The sequence below is a fragment of the Schistocerca piceifrons genome, chromosome 1, assembly GCF_021461385.2.
Source record: "Schistocerca piceifrons isolate TAMUIC-IGC-003096 chromosome 1, iqSchPice1.1, whole genome shotgun sequence".
Lineage (NCBI taxonomy): Eukaryota > Metazoa > Arthropoda > Insecta > Orthoptera > Acrididae > Schistocerca > Schistocerca piceifrons.
The window spans coordinates 453,545,924-453,565,628 of NC_060138.1; the positions used below are offsets into that span (position 1 = coordinate 453,545,924).

At 42.0% G+C, this 19,705-nt stretch overlaps 1 protein-coding gene across 1 annotated transcript in view; it reads left to right on the forward strand.

Annotated features, from left to right (window-relative positions):
* LOC124795380 (rotatin) overlaps nt 1-19,705 on the forward strand; it is a 395,098-nt gene that overhangs the window by 352,944 nt on the left and 22,449 nt on the right. Inside the window, exons 27-28 of the mRNA XM_047259395.1 lie at nt 3,718-3,922; nt 19,295-19,506. Of these exons, the coding sequence (XP_047115351.1) occupies nt 3,718-3,922; nt 19,295-19,506 (417 nt within the window). The remainder of the gene's footprint in view (nt 1-3,717; nt 3,923-19,294; nt 19,507-19,705) is intronic.

The following is a 19,705-nucleotide window of genomic DNA, read 5'->3' on the forward strand; positions in this document are numbered from 1 at the left end:
GTCCCACAGGGCTACGTGTTGAATGTATCTCTATTTTTAGTGGCCATTAATGGCCTAGCAGCAGCTGTAGGGCCATCCGTCTCACCTTTCTGTATGCAGACGACTTCTGCATTTTGTACTGCTCCACCAGTATTGTTGTTGCTGAGCGGCGTCTACAGGGAGCCATCCACAAGGCGCAGTCATGGGCTCTAGCCCATGGTTTCCAGTTTTTGGCCACAAAGTCGTATGTTATGCACTTCTGTTGGCATCATACCGTTCATCTGGAACCAGAACTTTACCTTAATGACGATTCACTGACCTTAATGGAGACATATCGATTCTTAGGACTGGTTTTCGACACCTGATTGACTTGGCTTCCTCACCTCTGTCAGCTTAAGTGGAAGTGCTGGCAGCACCACAATGCCCTCCGCTGCCTGAGCAACACCAACTGGGGTGCAGATCGCTTTACACTGCTGCAGCTCTACAGAGCCTTTGTTCAATCCCGCCTTGACTAAGGGAATGTGGTTCACGGTCCGGCGGCACCCTCAGCATCGCGTTTACTTGACCCAGTGCACCATTGTGGCATTCGCCTAGCAAAAGGAGCTTTTAGGACGAGTCCGGTGACCTGTGTCCTGGTGAAGTCCGGAGTCCCTCCATTGCAGTTTAGGCATGCACAATTGCTCTCCAGTTACGTTGCGCACATTTGTAGTTTTCATGTTCATCCGAATTACCATCTCCTTTCGCCCACGGCAGTTCATCTCCCTCATCGGCGGTCCAGGTCAGGGCTTACAATTGAAGTTCATGTGCGATCCCTTCTCTCCGAACTGGAGACCTTGCCTCTACCACTTATACTTGAGGTTCATTCACGAACACCTCCATGGAGTACAACTAGGCCCCATGGCTTCGCCTGGACCTTTCACATGGCCCTAAGGCCTTTCACATGGCCCTAAGGACTCGGTGACACTCCGACTCTCCGCTGTCACTTCCTCTTGATTCTTGACATGTACCAGGGCCGTGAAATGGTTTACACCGATGACTCGATGGCTGATGGTCACGTTGGCTTTGCCTATGTTCCTGGAGGACATATAGAACAGCACTCCTTACCAGGTGACTGAGTGTTTTTACTGCAGAGCTGGCGGCCATATCTCGTGCTCTTGAGCACATCCGCTTGTACCCAGGCGAGTCATTTCTACTGTGTACTGACTCCTTGAGCAGCCTACAACCTATTGACCAGTGCTACCCCTGTAATCCTTTGGTAGCACCCATTCAGGAGTCCATCTGTGCCCTGGAATGGTCCGATCGTTCCGTGGTGTTTGTCTGGACCCCAGGTCACGTTGGAATCCCAGGCAATGAACTTGCCACAGGCTGGCCAAACAGGCTACGTAGAAACCGCTTATGAAGATCGGTTCTTTGAAACTGACCTGCATTCAGTATTATGCTTCAATGTTTTGCGGCTTTAGGAGATGGACTGGCATAAGCTCAGTACGCACAACAAGCTGCGTGCTATTAAAGAAACTATGAATATGTGGAAGACCTCCTCGCACGCCTCTTGCAGGGACTCTGTGGTTTTCTGTCGGATCTGCACTGGCCATATGTGCTGACGCATGGTTACCTCCTCCGTCACGAGGACCCACCTTGGTGTTGCTGTGGCTCACGAATGATGGTCGTCCATCTCTTGCTGGACTGCCTGCTTTTAGCCACTCTGCGGTGTACTTTTAACTTTCCCAGCCCCCAACAGCAGCTTTACTTTTATGTTTTATTCATGAGGGTGAGTTTTATCATTTGCTCTAAGTTTTAGCACATGTCCTTTGTTCCTGTGTGTCCTCCACCCTAGTTCTTTCAGGGTGATGGTTTTAATGTGTTGCAGAGTGGCTGGCTTTTCCTTTTTATCCCCATGGTCAGCTATCCATTGTTTTAACCTCTTCTACCTGTTCCTTGCGTCTTTGTGGTTTTCCAGTCCCCTTTTGTCCATTTAAGTGTTTGTTGCCCTTCAGTCATTGTTGTGGTGTCTTCTTTCATTCTGTTTTCTGTTGTAAGTCTCATTGTCTTATTCTCACCCTTGTGGTATTGTTTCCTTCAGAACAAGGGACTCATGGCCTCATAATTTGGTCCCTTCTCCCCTCTTTTAACCAACCAACAAACAAGAAGACACTGATTTTTCCTGATCAAACTATCAATTATTGGACAGCATGTATGGTCATGATTGAGAATGATTTGACATTTTTGCTTGTTTATCCTGATTTCATTTATGACTTGTGGCAAAACAAATTACTCATTCTCGTCATGTAGGGTACCCCACCCAGGAATATGTTAAAAGATAGTGTCATGGGTCTACCATGTCTGTTCCTTAATTAAAAAGTATTTACATTATTCTGTTTTGCATGATTGGCCAGTTGTGCAAAACCTAAACCATGATAGTATCCTTCAGCGAAACAAATTGTTGGACACTATTCAACATTAACTGATCTTTGACCCTTTAAGGCCAAGCAATACTTGCAACATGTCCAGTTGTTCAATGTGACCACAGAAACCTGCTGTCGTTGGAAGTGGTTTCTGGTTTTGATTCATCTTGGGATATTGAAACAATTGGTTGTTACATATTTTCTGGCTTGTACAAATACATAATGTTTCGTATCCTGTTACAATGTAGTATATAGATTTTGCATTCCCTTAGTCAGACCTCTTCTCTCTCTCCCTCCATCCCTCCCCCTCTCCCTCCCCCTTTTTTCTTTGTAGTGATTTCTTACATAAATTAATTAACAGGGGCTTCTTTTGAAGCTTTGGTTAAATTGTGCAGAATTGGTTGAAAACAGGCGTTTCTCACAGACAAATGTTCAGGTAAAGTTGAATGTTCTGTAGTTTTCAGTATGCGTAAAGATACTACCTCTGTCTCACAATAAGTCTCAGGCCAATCGTCTTGAGTCATGTTGCACAAAACATGAATATTTCTTTGGAACAACACAGTTTGGTCAACATTCATGTAATTTATTGCTTATACAAGATGACTATGATCAGATTCTGCAATTGTACCATTTCTGGGGAAATGGGTGGTTACCAAAAGTTGAACAAGACAATTTTAGGCACTGTTGTTTAGTTGTGAAATGAAATGAAGTCCCATGCTTCTTTACAGAGCGTAGGGGAACGATGCGGGAGACCTGCACCGCTTTACTAGGCAAGGTCCTAGTGGAGGTGGTTTGCCATTGCCTTCCTCTGACCGTAATGGGGATAAACGATGATGATGAAGACGACACAACAACACCCAGTCATCTCGACGTAGGAAAAATCCCTAGCCCCGCCGGGAATCAAACCCAGGACCCCATGCTCGGAAAGCGAGAACACTACCGTGAGACCACGAGCAGCGGATGTAGTTTAGTTAGGCCATAAAAAACATCATAAACAATTATCCATCAAAAAACTGCAACTGTTTCTTTAAATGCTCCCGGTAAACAAACTGCTTGTTTACTGTCATTGTTTTAACAATAAGAAATGAGAAATTTTAAAGCAGTATTAATGTCACACCTCAATAGCACCATCTAGTGGTCATTCGTGTAAACTTAAAGTCATACTTCGATTTATGGTTTATTTTTCAAATAATCGTGCTTTGTATTTCCTAGGCATCCGGAAGAGACTCTAGAGGAATGTAATTGCATTAATCATTAATTTCATTTTCTAATGTGACACTGTCAATGTTTTTCTTTATATGTTTTAATGTGTTTCCTGATTTGTTCTTTGTTCCAGCTTGCACCAGTGCTACGAGATGTAGAATTACTATTAGAGCTCCTCACAAATTTCCTATTTGGCTCAATAAATGTGAAATCAGAGGCATCTGAAGCAGGAATGGCAGATCTAATTCATAAAATGTGGGTTTGGTTTTCATTTCAGTCAGCATGTTTATTAAAGGCTCTCAAACTGATGTGTACATTTACAACAGATTGTGTTTCTGGTAAGTATTAGTGTTCAGAATTATGCAGCTGCTGCTAATTTTTGTAAATGTGCTATGCTCAAAATAATATTCAGAAATAGATATGAAGGTTGTTCACCAAAATATGAAACAGATTTAGTTACCAAACTTACTAGTTACTAATATGAGTCATCCAATGAAGATGGTATTCTGTAACCAAGAGGTTCAAAACTACAAGTTGATTATTATAGCTCAGTTATTGTACCCTTTTGACATGCTCTCCTCCATTGTTCCACCCCAAATACATGTTCTCTCCCCCTCCTTATTTATCTCCACTTCTGCTCTCCCCCCTCTCTTCCTCTCCTATCCCCACCCATCACCTCTTTTGGAATGATTAGTAGTAGTATTTACCTTACCTGGAGTGGGTATGATGCACACATGATATAGAATACATGGTAGTATTATGCCTTTTCAAGGTAATATTTATTGAGAATGTCTCACTAATAGCCATACCTGTGTGACAAGAAGAGAACAAGCTACTCTTGTTTATAAGAATAGTTAAAGACCTGAGTCACAGAATTGTCTCTAATGTCCATCTGTTGCATGATTTTAATGGACATCCTAAGTTTTCAAGAACTAGAACAAGTTCAGAATCATAGAAAACTTCATTCACATCCATATTTTGCAAGTAGTACATCAGCTGAATAGGTAGATGCCATTTTCTAGATTTTTGAAAAGCATTGAACATCATTGACTAATAATGAAGAAACCCTGATACAGATTATCTTCTCAGTAATATGATCCATTCAAAACACTTTTCAGTGAGAGAATGTTCAACAGAAAAAGTCCATTGGACGTGTTCCAAGGAATAAGGAAAATAATTTAAAAATTAAAGGTAACACCTCATCAAATAGCAGTAGTGGTGAGTCAGCACATAAAAAAGGCTAAGAAGTTTCTAGCTTTCAGACGAATACATTCAAAGTTTTCGGTCTTGCATATATACCTCTTTATGATTCAGAGCTTCTACTGTTACTTTGTAATTTTGTAATAATTTAATGAATAGGGTCAGAAGGACCTTCACTGGTTGATTGTATGCAACTGCAGAAAATAATGGACAACATTTCCATTTTCTATCCTCAAAGGTAGCTCTTTAAGTGCGAGCAAATGCAATATATTACCCGTGAAATCCAGATACAACTAATTATTGCGTGAATGTTAAGCTTCCCAACACTTTGTGATTGTAATAATACCTGTGAATAATACTATTAAAGGGATATGAAATTGAACAGTACATTTAAATCAGTTGTAAAGAAGGTGAATGGAAACTTGTAGAGGCTTCTGGAGAAGTGAAATCTTTCAGTGAAGGTAGAGTTATTTAAGTACCTTACTGGTAGAATAGAGTCTGGCAGAAAGTGAAGTTATGTAAGCATAAATAACAAGGTGAATTAGCATACAAACTTGCTATGCACATGGGCAATAAGAGGAATCTTTTGAACAATACTAAATTGAGACACAACTAGACAATAATATGTCCTAAAACTTTATACACAGCAGAAAGTCAGAGCCTTGTAAGAACGGGATTGCTTAAGAGGCTATAACTTACGGAATGAAGGATTCTCTGGAGGATATTTGGTCTCGAAGAATATGAGATGGTCAGTCCAGAAGATCTAGATGGAGAGGAATTTGGATGCCATCAGGGAAAAGAGGACTATGTTCTTCAAAAGCATCCTTAGAATGGATATGGGGAGGTTGACACGTATTGCAGTTTCTTGTGAATAGCAGAACCGAAGTATACCAAATCCAAGAGGTAAAAAGGGATCTAAAGAAACAGGAATACAAAAAACTGACTTTCAAAGAAAAAATCTGGTTGTCAAAGGTTTTCTTGTATTGATTTGCCGTTAGTAATTATTTTAATGATAAAAGACATAATATGCAGAGGAATGAAGAATGTTGTGTAGCATGAGAATGAAAGGAAATTGGACAAGGATAAAGACTGGAATACATTAAATTCATCTGCATTGATGTAGGCTGCTAATGACCAAAACAAAAGAAGAAGAAGAAGAAGTAGAAGAAACAATGACAAAATCTTGTATGATAAGACCTGAATTGGAGTATAGGTTCCAAGAATCTGAGTAAGTAACCTACCAAAATAAATATATTAAAAGGCGAATTCGCTTTAGGAAACGGTAAAATTACCAGGTGGCAGAATGGATGGCCTAGAAGACAAAATTCCAGTACTGCCATTAGACAGACTTAAAAGTGTAAAAAATAAATATATATTCACTATGTAGGAAAAGATAAATTGCTACTTGTTGTTGTTGTTGTTGTTGTTGTTGTGGTCTTCAGTCCAGAGACTGGTTTGATGCAGCTCTCCATGCTACTCTATCCTGTGCAAACTTCTTCATCTCCCAGTACCTACTGCAACCTACATCCTTCTGAATCTGCTTAGTGTATTCATCTCTTGGTCTCCCTCTACGATTTTTACCCTCCACGCTGCCCTCCAATACTAAAGTGGTGATTCCTTGATGCCTCAGAACATGTCCTACCAACCGATCCCTTCTTTTACTCAAGTTGTGCCACAAATTTCTCTTCTCCCCAATTCTATTCAGTACCTTCTCATTAGTTATGTGATCTACCCATCTAATCTTCAGCATTCTTCTGTAGCACCACATTTCAAAAGCTTCTATTCTCTTTTTGTCAAAACTATTTATCGTCCACCTTTCACTTCCACACATGACCACATTCCATACAAATACTTTCACAAACGACTTCCTGTCACTTAAATCTATATTCAGTGTTAACAAATTTCTCTTCTTCAGAAACGCTTTACTTGCCATTGCCAGTCTCCATTTTATATCCTCTCTACTTCAACCAACATCAGTTATTTTGCTCCCCAAATAGCAAAACTCATCTACTACTTTAAGTGTCTAATTTCCTAATCTAATTCCCTCAGCATCACCCGATTTGACTACATTCCTTGTTTTGCTTTTGTTGATGTTCATCTTATATCCTCCTTCCAAGACACACTCCATTCCTTTCAACCGCTCTTCCAGATCCTTTGCTGTCTCTGACAGAATTACAATGTCATCAGCAAACCTCAAAAATTTTTATTTCTTCTACATGGATTTTAATTCCTACTCCGAATTTTTCTTTTGTTTCCTTTACTGCTTACTCAATGTACAGATTGAATAAAATCGGGGATAGGCGACAACCCTGTCTCACTCCCTTCCTAACCACTGCTTCCCTTTCATGCCCTCCAACTGTTATGACTGCCATCTGGTTTCTGTACAAATTGTAAGTAGCCTTGCACTCCCTGTGTTTGACCCCTGCCACCTTCAGAATTATTCCAGTCAACATTGGTCAAAAGCTTCCTCTTAAAGTCTACAAATGCTAGAAACGTAGGTTTGCCTTTCCTTAATCTATCTTCTAAGATAAGTTGTAGGGTCAGTATTGCCTCACGTGTTCCAGCATTTCTACGGAATCCAAACTGATCTTCCCCAAGGTCGGCTTCTACCAGTTTTTCTATTCGTCTGTGAAGAATTCGTGTTAGTATTTTGCAGCTGTGACTTATTAAACTGATAGTTCAGTAATTTTCACATCTGTCAACACCTGCTTTCTTTGGGATTGGAATTATTATATTCTTCTTGAAGTCTGAAGGTATTTCGCCTGTCTCATACATCTTGCTCACTAGATGGTAGAGTTTTGTTAGGCCTGGCTCTCCCAAGGCTGTCAGTTGTTCAAATGGAATGTTGTCTACTCCCGGGGCCTTGTTTCGACTTAGGTCTTTCTGTGCTCTGTCAAACTCTTCATGCAGTATCATATCTCCCATTTTATCTTCATCTATGTCCTGTTCCATTTCCATAATATTGTCCTCAAGTACATTGCCCTTGTATAGGCCCTCTGTATACTCCTTCAAACTTTCTACTTTTCCTTCTTTGCTTAGAAATGGTTTTCCATCTGAGCTTGTGTTATTCATACAAGTGGTTCTCTTTTTGCCAAAGGTCTCTTTAATTTTCCTGTAGGCAGAATCTTTCTTACTCCTAATGATATATGCCTCTACATATCGATATCAATTTTGAGACCTTTGTATTCCTTTTTGCCTGCTTCATTTACTGCATTTTTATATTTCCTCCTTTCATCAATTAAATTGATTATTTCTTCTGTTACCCAAGGATTTCTACTAACCCTCATCTTTTACCTATTTGATCCTCTGCTGCCTTCACTATTTCCTCTCTCAAAGCTACCCATTCTTCTTCTACTGTATTTCTTTCCCCTATTCCTGTCAATTGTTTGCTTATGCTCTACCTGAAACTCTCTACAACCTCTGGTTTAGTCAGTTTATCCAGGTCCCATCTCCTTAAATTCCCACCTTTTTGCAGTTTCTTCAACAGAAAAAGAGAAACACACATCATTCATTCACACAAGCAAATACCTCATGTACATATGACTGCGAATTATGACAGCTCAGGCCAGAACGCAACTATCGGGTGAGATGGTAGTGGCAATGTGGACGGGGCAGGGAAGTTGAAGGGATAGGAGTATATGAGTGGGAGAAGAACAGTGCTGTCTGGCAGAGTGTACGGGGACTCAAATGCCAAAAAGCGCAGTAGGTTGTGGGGAAAACTGAGAGAAAAAGGAGGGGAGTGGGAAAAGATGGGCAGATGCATTGGCAGAGGGTGGCAAAATAAGAGTGTAGAAGATGGAAAGGGGGAGGAGGTAATAGGACAGAGGGGGATGGAAACTGTTGGCTGGAGGGGTGGGAACAGTATATTACCATAGGTTAAAGCCTACATAATTACTAGAACAAAGAATGTGCTGTAAGGATGACTCCCATCTGCACATTTCAGCAAAGCAGTCATGGGGGGAGATCCACATGTCTCAGGTAGTGAAGCAGCCTTTGAAATCAAGAAGGATGACTCCCATCTGCACAGTTCAGCAGAGCAGTCATGGGGGGAGATCCAGATGTCTCAGGTAGTGAAGCAGCCATTGAAATCAAGTGTGTTATGTTCAGCCATGTGTTGTGCCACACGATGGTCTACTTTGATCTTGGCTACAATTTGGCAATGGCTGTTCATCCTGGTAGACAGATGGTTGGTAGTCATACCAATATAAAGAGCAGTGCAGTGATTGTAGGATAGCTGTAAATGACATGGCTGCTTTCACATGTGGCCTGGCCCCTGATGGGGTAGGATAAGCCTGTGACAGGACTGGACTAGGAAGTGCGGGGTGAGAGGACTGGACAGTCTTGCACCTGAGTCTTCCACAGGGATATGATCCTTGGGGCAAGTTGGTTGGGATTGAGAATAGCATGGGGATCAACTAGGATGTTGTGGAGGTTTGGTGGGCGACTGAACACTACTTTAGGAGGGGTGGGAACAATCTCGAGTGGGTGTCCCGCATTTCAGGGCATGATGATAGGGAATCAAAGCCCTGGTGGCGGAGGTCATTCATTTGTTCCAGTCTGGACCGGTATTGTGTGATGAAGGGAGCACTACATTGTGGCTGGTTCTTGGTGGTGGTGGACGATTGGGATGTGAGGGGAAATGGCATTGGAGATCTGTTTATGGACTAGGTCTGTGGGGTAGTGTCTGTCTGTGAATGCGTGAGACCCTCAGCATACTGTCCAAGGGAGTTCTTGTCTCTGAAGGCTCTATGGGAGGGATTTTGTGGTGTGAAAGGTATGACAGCTGTCAAAATGCAGGTACTGTAGGTGGTTGGTGGATTTAATGTGGACAGAGGTGCCATTGGAGCCATCAGAGAGAAGGAGGGCAACATTTAGGAAGGTGGCATGTTGGGTCGAGGAGGACCCGGGCAAGAGGATGAGACAGAAGTGTTGAAGTTGTGAAGGAATTAGGATAGGGTGTCTTGGCCCTGAGTCCAGATCATGAAGACATTATCAGTGAACCGGAACCAGGCTAGGAGTTTGGCGTTTTTGGAGGCTAGGAAGGTCTCCTCTGGATAGCTCATGAACAGGTTGGCATAGGAGTGTGCAATGTAGGTGCCCGTGGCTGTGCCATGGATTTGTTTGTATATCTTCCCATCAAAGGAGTAGCAGTCTTGGATTGGGATCAAGCTGGTAAGGTGTTTGAGGAATGAGGTAGTGGGTCTTCAGTCTGAAGGATGTTTGGGAAAGGTAGTTTTCAGTAGCGGTAAGTTCACAGGCGTGAGGGATGTTGGTGTATAGGAAGGTGCTGCTAACAATGAGTAGGGATCCATGAGGTAAATCGGTGCAGATGGTGGATAGTCGGTGAGATAAGTGGTTTGCATCTTTGATGTGGGAGGCTAGATTATGGCCTGTTGGTTGAAGGTATTGGTCAGTGAGAGCCAAAATTCTTTCAGTGAGGGCACAATAACCAGTTGGACTTGGCGGTCATGTGAGTGTGAGGTGCTTGTTTGTGTGAATGAATGGTATGTGTTTCACTTTTGCCGATGAAGGCTGTGGCTGAAAGCTTATGTGTAAGTGTCTTTTCATTGTGCCTGTCTTCAATTTAGCTGGTTATCCTTACAGTAAGCAGCAATCTATTTTATCCTACATTGCTGAAATTCCAACCTGGAGTTTCCATTACTTGATTTTGTCGAATGTCTCTTCTTCCATCCTGCAACTCTGCGATGTTTTCCTTTATTACTATTCTCTGTGGTATTACTCTTCTCGGTGTCCATTCTTTCTCTTCCATCCTGGTGTTGTCCCCCCCCCCCAAACTGGAGCTACCTTCAAGTTACATTGTATCTTAGATCATCTGTGCATAGCACAGGCTTTGTGATCATGCAGATTGTTGATGCCGTATCTGATGGCTCAGACTCTTCCCTCCAATAGTTGTTTGTAATTATTTTATTCCTATTGATCCCACTTCATCCTCATCCTGAAGTTCTTTGGTGTTTTATTCTCCACACCTGCTTGTGCGACACAACTCCCTACTTACACTCCAGCAACTCCAGAGCCAAAACATTCCCATAACACTGTTGTTAACCTTTCCATCAAAATATTCCCATAACATTGTTGTTAACCTTTCCAACAAAATCCTCAGCTCCACAGTTGTTTCAGTCCTACCCAGAGGCCTCACCTTTATAGTCCCACACCCAAATTTAACCAATTTGGACTTGTCAAAGACCTTCTCTCCTTGCCCCAAACTCTGCAATGGAAAAACTTCTTTGATGCCAATCCCTCCAAGCAAAGCCAACCTGTTTCCAGCATTGAACCCTGCCTCTCCCAGTTCATACCACTATCCAACCATGATCCCCCCCCCCCCCCGCCCCCACCTAACCTCCTGCTAGTCACCTTCCAGGAATTCCTTACCTCCAGATTAGCTTTGTCATCCTTCCTTCCCCAGGTCCCTTTCTCAAACTGCCAACCTTTCAGCTGAAGAAACAATAGCCATACACAACCTCAAAACAACACTGGCCTTATCCTCCTAACTGCAGACAAAGGTTCCACCAGTACTGTCATGAATCATAGTGACTGCCTGATGGAAGGCCTCCACCTTACCTGGCCCCCCACCTATAAACTCTGCCAGAGTGATTCCATCCCAGAAGCCCGACATAACCTCCAATCCCTGCTTAGAGCCTTAGGCCATTCACAGAACCTCTCCCCTGAATTCATTTCCTTCCTCACCCCTCTGACACCCTACCCACCCACGTTCTACATGCTCCCAAAATCCACAAACGCAACTATCCCGGACGCTCCGTTGTAGCTGATTGCTATGGATCTCCACTCATCACTGTTGACACAACTTCCCTACACGCAAACATGATTTATGCCCATTCTCTTACCACTACTGAACATTACCTTTCTCAATGTCCTTTAGACCCCAAACCCACTACTTCATTCCTCATACACCTTAACAACTTTATTCTAACCCCAAACTACATCTCCTTTTAAGGGAAGATATACAAACAAATCCATGGCACAGGCATTGGTTTCTACATGGCACGCTCCTATGCCACCCTGTTCATGGGCCATCTGGAGGGGACCTTCCTGGCCTCCCAAAACACCAAACCTCTAGACTGGTTCAGGCTCATTGATGATATCTGCACAACTGGACTCAAGGCCAAGACACACTATTCTCGTTCCTTCATAACCTCAACACCTTCTCTTCCATCCACTTCACCTGGTGCTCCTCAACCCAATGTGCCACCTTCCTAGATGTTGACATCCTCCTCTCTGATGGCTCCAACCACACTCCTGTCCACATTAAACCCATCAACTATAAACTGTACCTGCATTTTGACACCTCTCATACCTTTCACACCAAAGCATCTCTCCCATACAGCCTGGCTAACCAGGGATGGTGCATCTACAAAGACGAGAATCCTTTTCCCAAGTATGCTGAGAGTCTCATCTGCCTACACTGGCAGGCACTGCCACCAGACCTACTCCGCAAGCAGATCTCCAGTGCCATCCCCCCCCCCCCCCCCCCCAACCTGAAATCCTCCACCATCTCCAAGAACCAACGACAAAGGAGTGCCCCCTTCATCACCCAGTACCTTCCTGGACTGGAACAACTGAACCACATCCTTCATCAGGGCTTTGATTACCTATCATCATGCCTTGTAAAGAGGGTCGTACTACCTAAAATCATTTTGTAAAGTGATGTTGCGTCGCCCACCCAACCTCAACAGCTTCCTAATCCAACCCTATGCCACTCCTAATCTCAACTCCTTGCCACAAGAATCATATCCCTGTGGTAGACCCAGATACAGACCTGCCAAATCCACCCACCCAGCACTCCCAATTTCAGTCCTGTCACAGATTTATCCTATCCCGTCAGGGGCCACAGGCCACCCATGAAAGCAGCCATGTCATTTAGCAGTTCTGCAGCAGTCATTCACGGCTTTTTATAGTGGTTGACTATCAGCCCCACTGTCTACCAGGATGAATAGACACCACCAGTCTATGGTCAAGCACAAAGTAGACCATCTTGTGGCACAACATGCAGCAGAACACGACTTACTTGATTTCAATGGCTGCTTCTCTACCCCAGCTGTCTGGATGCTCCCCTCCACCACCCACTTTTCTGAACTGTGCTGATGGGAGTTATCCTTACAACACTTTCTCCACTCCAGTAATTATTCAGGGTGTATACGTGGACAAGGAAAAAAAAATCCCAGATTTTTCCCGGATCTCCCGGTTATAAATACATTTTCTCCTGGGTGAAAATACACTTTTTCCCTTTTAAGTGACAGTATACTTTCTCTCGCAACTGTAAAACTTATCCTTTGAATGGACATGGTTTTATACAGCAGCGTAGAATTTCCCGGCGCTTTAGAAAACGAAACTCAGGGGGAAAAAACACGTTTTGGAAAGATCTTAGATGTGCATCGACATGTACGCTGCATAGATTCGAATTCCACCAACAGGAAAAGTTAATGGTTTAAATTAATATTCATAGTGTTGCTGTAAGAAAAGCAAAGCTTTCGCATATAATATTTATCTCAAGGATTAATAAGCTACAAGAGAAGCTAAGCATTCACATATAATGTTGATCTGTTTAGCGCATGTTACACTTTAAGAGACATCACACAAATACACGAGTAAAATTTTTAATACCGACTTAAATCTCTGATCTTCTGGGCTCGAAATTCTTCTAAATGGCTCGTCATCAATGAGTTGATTTTTAAAAGAGAGCAAACGTTCTGTGATTTAAGAAATTCATCATACATAGTTCATCTTGCGTAAAAGGTAAATTTACTTTGAAACTAATGCTTTTCGAACAATAATTTGCAATATTTTCCCGCAACCTGTTAGAAATAGATTCATTTCAGCAGTTGCCAGAGAGCCCCAGATAAGAAGCATCACCGCGCTTGCACAGCTCCCTTACAGTGCACATTCATATGTCCAGATTCTGAATGACGTAGGCCTCGGCCTGACAGGAAGCTTTTCAGTGCGGTTTTTGTGACGTTAATTTTCTTGGAGTACCAGTACTGTATTATCTCATGTTTGGTTCTTTATTATGGCATAATGCCATATGTGCTAGAAGATGAAAACATGCACTTGAAATGCAGCGATCAGTTGAAACTAATCAATAGTGTGGAATTAAACACTTCGTTTCAAATACATTGGCTGCCTCAGCAGGAAAGCTTAATAAAAGCCAAATTTCTTTAGCAAACCAACAAAAATAACTTTATTGGTTCCACAAGGGAATTAATGCTTAACTGTCAGAAAGGTGGAAATAAAATAAAATCTAAAACTAGTAACATATTTTGGCCTTCCGTAATTAAAGTGTGCAGTGCAGTACCACACCTCTTCAAACAACATTCTTATACCGCACATCACTCTATGTCGCTCTGTGGAACTCAAGAGTGTATATTTTGTAATAGATGTCATCAAAATATTTCAGTACAGTGGAAATTAAACACCCCGCCCTCCTTTTATTAAAAAAAATTTTAAAAAATAAAATAAAATAACCTCGCAATTAGTACTGGGTAGGATTATTTGTAACCAGGAGAACAAGAACTCTTCAGAAAATCTGGACTCTTTATTGCCTATTAACTTATGACTTGCTCTTCTGTGTGACAAAATTGAAGATAGGATACCTAAAACCAGTAAAGACAAGAAACAGGCAAGACAGTACACATCCTTAGGTCCTAGCGATTTTTCTCTCTAATCTTGCTACAGCTTTACATGGCATGCTTTCCTTTCAGCGAAAGAACTATCACCTTATAAAGTTCGTCAAATGTTTTGCTACATGAAAAATAGAAATGTCGTTGTCTAATACCGAAAAAGCTGTTAATACAAATAGTACCCAAGACTGGTGTGGTTTCTCGATCTGATTACGTCTATTTTGTCACTGTGTGCTGGATAAACAGAATAGGCCTTTCTAATATTATATCAACTGCAACACACACCAAATACGCGAGACTGTTTTGGCAATGATGATCATTTTAATAATACGACAGAATATAATTCATTTAGCACCAAAATGAAATTCCTATTTGGCCTACTACAAGCAAAATGCTTTACATTAGGAAATAGTTTCACATTTCATTCATAAGCTCCAGTTTCTAACGCACGAGACCGAAAAGCAGTAGTAACAAATTTTTGTATAAATTTGGAATCGTCATATTCTTCCATAATTTCTGTGGTCCCCTGTTTCTTCTTCTTCCTCGTTCTAACAAAGTCTTGTCATCACTAATTCTGTAACTATTTCTACCACTGTCAAAACTCATTTTCCGGTTAACTTTATTAACCCTGCCACAATCACCAGTTCAGTTATCCACTGATTATTCTCCGGTTAGGCATTAGTAGATGTTCGTACAATGCATTTTCAGCGCTACTCAGAATGGAACTTAAGCAGCTGCTATCCTGGGACTACAACTGGCCCTGTCTAGTGTAGCGATCTGGTCAAATATTTTCTGTGAAAATTTCACTTTCTTGGATACACCGAGAAGATAATACGTAATATTTCTCACCTGTTATTCCTGGTAGTCATTTATTTCCATTCCGGTAGTCTGACTCTGTGGATTTCGCTAGTAATTATAACAACGCTGAGCGTTCGCAAACCGAATCAACCACATAAACAAGCAGCAGTTGGCATTCACCGGTTCGGCGTTATTCCGCTCAGCTCGCATAGCCCCGTCCCGTATTGTCTGCAGGAAAGTTTCTTTCTAGATGTGACAAGGATTCACCTGGCAGAGATCACGTACACTATGCATGCATTCAAAAATCAACTTATAATTCATTCAGAAATCAACTTAAAATGTGTCCAAAATCCAGCAGGGGTGCATTTTAAAATCATATGAGTAATTGATAGAGCGACGTGCGCTGGTTGATAGTTGCTTAGTGAAACAAGGTTTTTTCCTCGAGAATATGAATATGTCCCCTGCCTGCGAAATTTCCTCCCGGTTCAGATACCCCGGTATGCCTCCAGCCCCTAATAGATCCGGGCCTGCTGCGCACGCATGAATCTGGCAGCTTGGGCACGCCAGTAAAATTTTTCGGGTACCATGTGGGTGGTTGCTGCTACTGCTGCTTACACAGCCAAGAGCCACATTTCTGTAGCCAGAAGGGGGGAGAATGTACTACTCATACGCGACTCAACTGCGCGTGTGCATGAGCCCGCTCATAACTGATTAAATGAGTCAAATGTACAGTTGTGACGTCACGCTCATCGGAGGCATTTGTTGCTACGAAGCACTGCATAGTCTTCCGAAGGCCTTTGACACATTTTGCTATCGGCAGATGCTGGTACGAGCACTGTGTTATTTTATATGGTGCACTTCCTTTGCAATTTAAGTTTTATTTTCGTTTTTTTCTCTCGTTCATGTTTTAATGCTGCAGTATTCTCCTGCAGTAGCGGGATACAGTAATATTCTTTGTTTAGAGTATCGCCAGCCGCGGTGGCTGAGCGGTTCTAGGCGCTTTAGTCCGGAACTGCACGGCTGCTACAGTCGCAGGTTCGAATCCTGCCTCGGGCATGGATGTGTGTGATGTCCTTAGGTTAGTTAGGTTTAAGTAGTTCTAAGTTCTAGGGGACTGATGACCTCAGATGTTAAGTCCCATAGTGCTCAGAGCCATTTGAACCATTTTTTAGAGTATTGGTTCTTACCAACCAAAATTACAAAAACTTAACTGAAAACTAAAACAACAAAAAATTCCCGGAATTATAAAAAATCCCCGGGTTTTTCCCGGTTTTCTCCCGGATGAAAAAATTCCCAGGTTTTTCCCGGATCTCCCGGTTGTCCCGGGTTGTATACACCCTGTTATTCCATCCTCAACCTACGGTAACATACTGTCCCCACCCCCTCCACCCAACAGTTTTCACCCCCTCTGCCCTGTCACCTCCTCCCCATTCCCGTCTCCTACACTCTTTGTTTGCCATCCTCTGCCATCACACCCAACCATGTTTCCCCGCTCCTCTCCTTTTTTGCTTCGTTTTCCCCACCTCTCTTCCCCACAACCTCCTGACACTGTGTCTGTTGGCATTCTAGTATCTGCACACTCTGCCAGACAGCGCTCCTCTTCCCCTGCCCATACACTGCTATCCCTTCCCCTTTCCTTTTCCCCTTCCTTACTAGATTGCTGCTACCATCCCACGTGATAGTTGCATTCTGGCCCAAGCTGCCGTAGTTGGTGATCATGTGTACATGAGGTGCTTGCTTGTGTAAATGAAGGGTGTGTGTTTCTCTTTTACTGCCAAAGGCTGTGGCTGAAAGTTTATATGTAAGTGGCTTTTAATTGTGCCTTTCTGCAGCATAGCACATTATCTTTACGGTAAGTAGCGATCTATCTTTTCTTACATTGTTGAGTTTGTTACCTGGAGCTTCCATTGTTTAAAAAATATATTCTCATATTTTGGAACTGTTGATTCCTTCCTTGCCCTCACAACAAGTTGGTTTCTCTCTTCCTGGGGTATGAGTGGCCTAACACTCCTTTCTTTCTGCCCTGAGGAAGGGAGGAACAGTTCCCAGAGGTAGCAATAAAGTTTTTTTAAAATACTGATAAATGTATTTATCAGCAATGCTAAGATTCTTCATCCATCATGTGTTCTATGTAATTTTACAGTAACAAGTACATCAGACTATCTCATTAACAGAGATAGGCATTAAATTTAAGTAAAACTTGGGAAATGGTAATCATTTTTTAATGTCTCATTGGTCATTCAATTTGTAAGTGCTGAAACAGAAGGTGTACGCTTTTCATAGTAAGGGCATAAACACAGGAAAACAAACTGCATCGACAGATATAATGTCTGTTGACAGACCCAGGTCTGGTTTAAGGTCCAAGTGACATAATTCACTGCTTGGGTTGCTAAGCTGAGAGGAGCACCAGTGGTGCCACAACTGTAATGTCAGTTAGTATGCAGGATGTATCACAATTAGAAGAGGCCACTTGGGCATCGAGATAAGAGGGGAACCAGGTTAGCCCAAGTGTAAGATTTATGTACAGTGTATTTCACAATTAATAGCTACAATTGACAGATGAATGTGCATGGGGGGAGGGAGGGAAGCACCAAATGGTAAGTGGCTGTGTAAAACCGGCACTGCTTAGAACTCAAATATAAATGACAGCACAACACCAACAATATATTTTGCTGACTTCAGAGCATCAAGCATACATTGTACCTCTGCTTATCCCACCTAAAGAAGATGACTAGTTCTATCATAAAACTATTGTACACTAAAACAAATTGTCAACTTGGTTAGAAATTGAAAACATCAGTCAGTCCAGAATGAACTGATAACTGTAAATACTCTACCTAATTTCCTTGAGCTAGTCTCTGTTAATGAATAAATACAAAGGAGAGGCGCTCATGGTCAGTACATGTATTATTCATATAAGAATAACGAAAATAGTATATGTTAATTTAAACTCTTAAACAGTGATAACCTGACTCAACTACAAACAGTCATTGCTATGGGTGATCGCCCAACGTAAAAGTGATCTTGTAGGTATCTCTTGCAATGTTATAAGTGATCATCACCATGAACTAATTTTCCACTCATGCCAACATTTTGTGGGCTCGACAAGGCTCCCCCACGTGATTGCAGCAGATCGTATTGCTTGACAAAATGTGATCTACAACATCTGCTTGACAACCTGTGTGGTCAAGATTCTCCAGGTACCCTGTCTCTCACTCTCTCTCTCTCTCTCTCTCTCTCCACGCTGATGAGCTAAAACATTATAACCACTGTTCGTCACGAAATTATATGCCGCCTGGTGGTATTGCAGGCACATGTTTCTGTAAAGAAAGTACGTAAGTGGAGCAGAGATAAATGGGAAAGGATTCTAGTGCTGATACAGGTCACAAATTGGTGTCGACTAACATAAGTGGCTTTGAAAAAGAGCAGATTGTTGTGGCCCAGCTCCTGGAAACAAGGAGCTCGGAAATGGCAAAACTGTTCGGCTGTTCACATGCTATTGCCATGAGCATCTATGGAAAGAGCTTAACCCTTAACTGCTCTGGACGTGTTAACACGCCTTTGTACCTGTCCCTGTGTGCTCTGAACGCGTTTATGTGCGCTACCAGTCCTTCTACCTGGTACTCTGAACGTGTCTATGTGTAAACATCAGGTACAAAGGTGTGTGCGTTAACATGTCCAGAACAGTTAAAGGATAGTGAAAATCAATTAAGTGACAAAGTACTGAATGTCCACGTCTCTTCACAAAATTTGGAGGTTCTCTGCTATGGGGTATATTCACTAGATTCCCATGGGATCTGTGGTAACAATCAAAGCCACCATGGGAGCTGTGGATTGTGTGAACTATTTTGTGTGCTTTAGTAGCTACAGCTGTCATTGTAATTTGAAGAAAGAAAAAGGAAACTTGCTGTCAACATCAGACCATCATTGTTAAGCAATACTTTAGTGCCTATTTTACTTTGTAGCCTAGTTGCAGTGGCTGTATCTTATTATTATTATTATTATTATTATTATTATTATTATTTTTCAAACACTTTCATGCAGTTTTCTTGATGATAGCTTGCAGGTCTTTGATCTTAACAAGTACTGTTCATGGTGTGGGTCTGAGGAAATCACCAAGCTCCATGTCTCTGCTCCACACAGTTGTGAATTTAGTTCTTCAAGAAATGTCATTGACACCACAGTCCAGTAATTTGCTACTGATGAAATTTGCTTTACATCTTCTGAAAAATGCCTGCCAATCCCAGGAATGCAGGACAGCAATGATTAAGGTATTCTGTGAATGTCATTTGTTAAATTGTTGATTAATTAAGTTTGTATTTGTCATTAACTCGTGTGTGTGTGTGTGTGTGTGTGTGTGTGTGTGTGTGTGTGTGTGTGTGTGTGTCATACCAGGTGATCAAAAAGTCAGTATAAATTTGAAAACTTAATAAACCACGGAATAATGTAGATAGAGGGGTAAAAATTGAC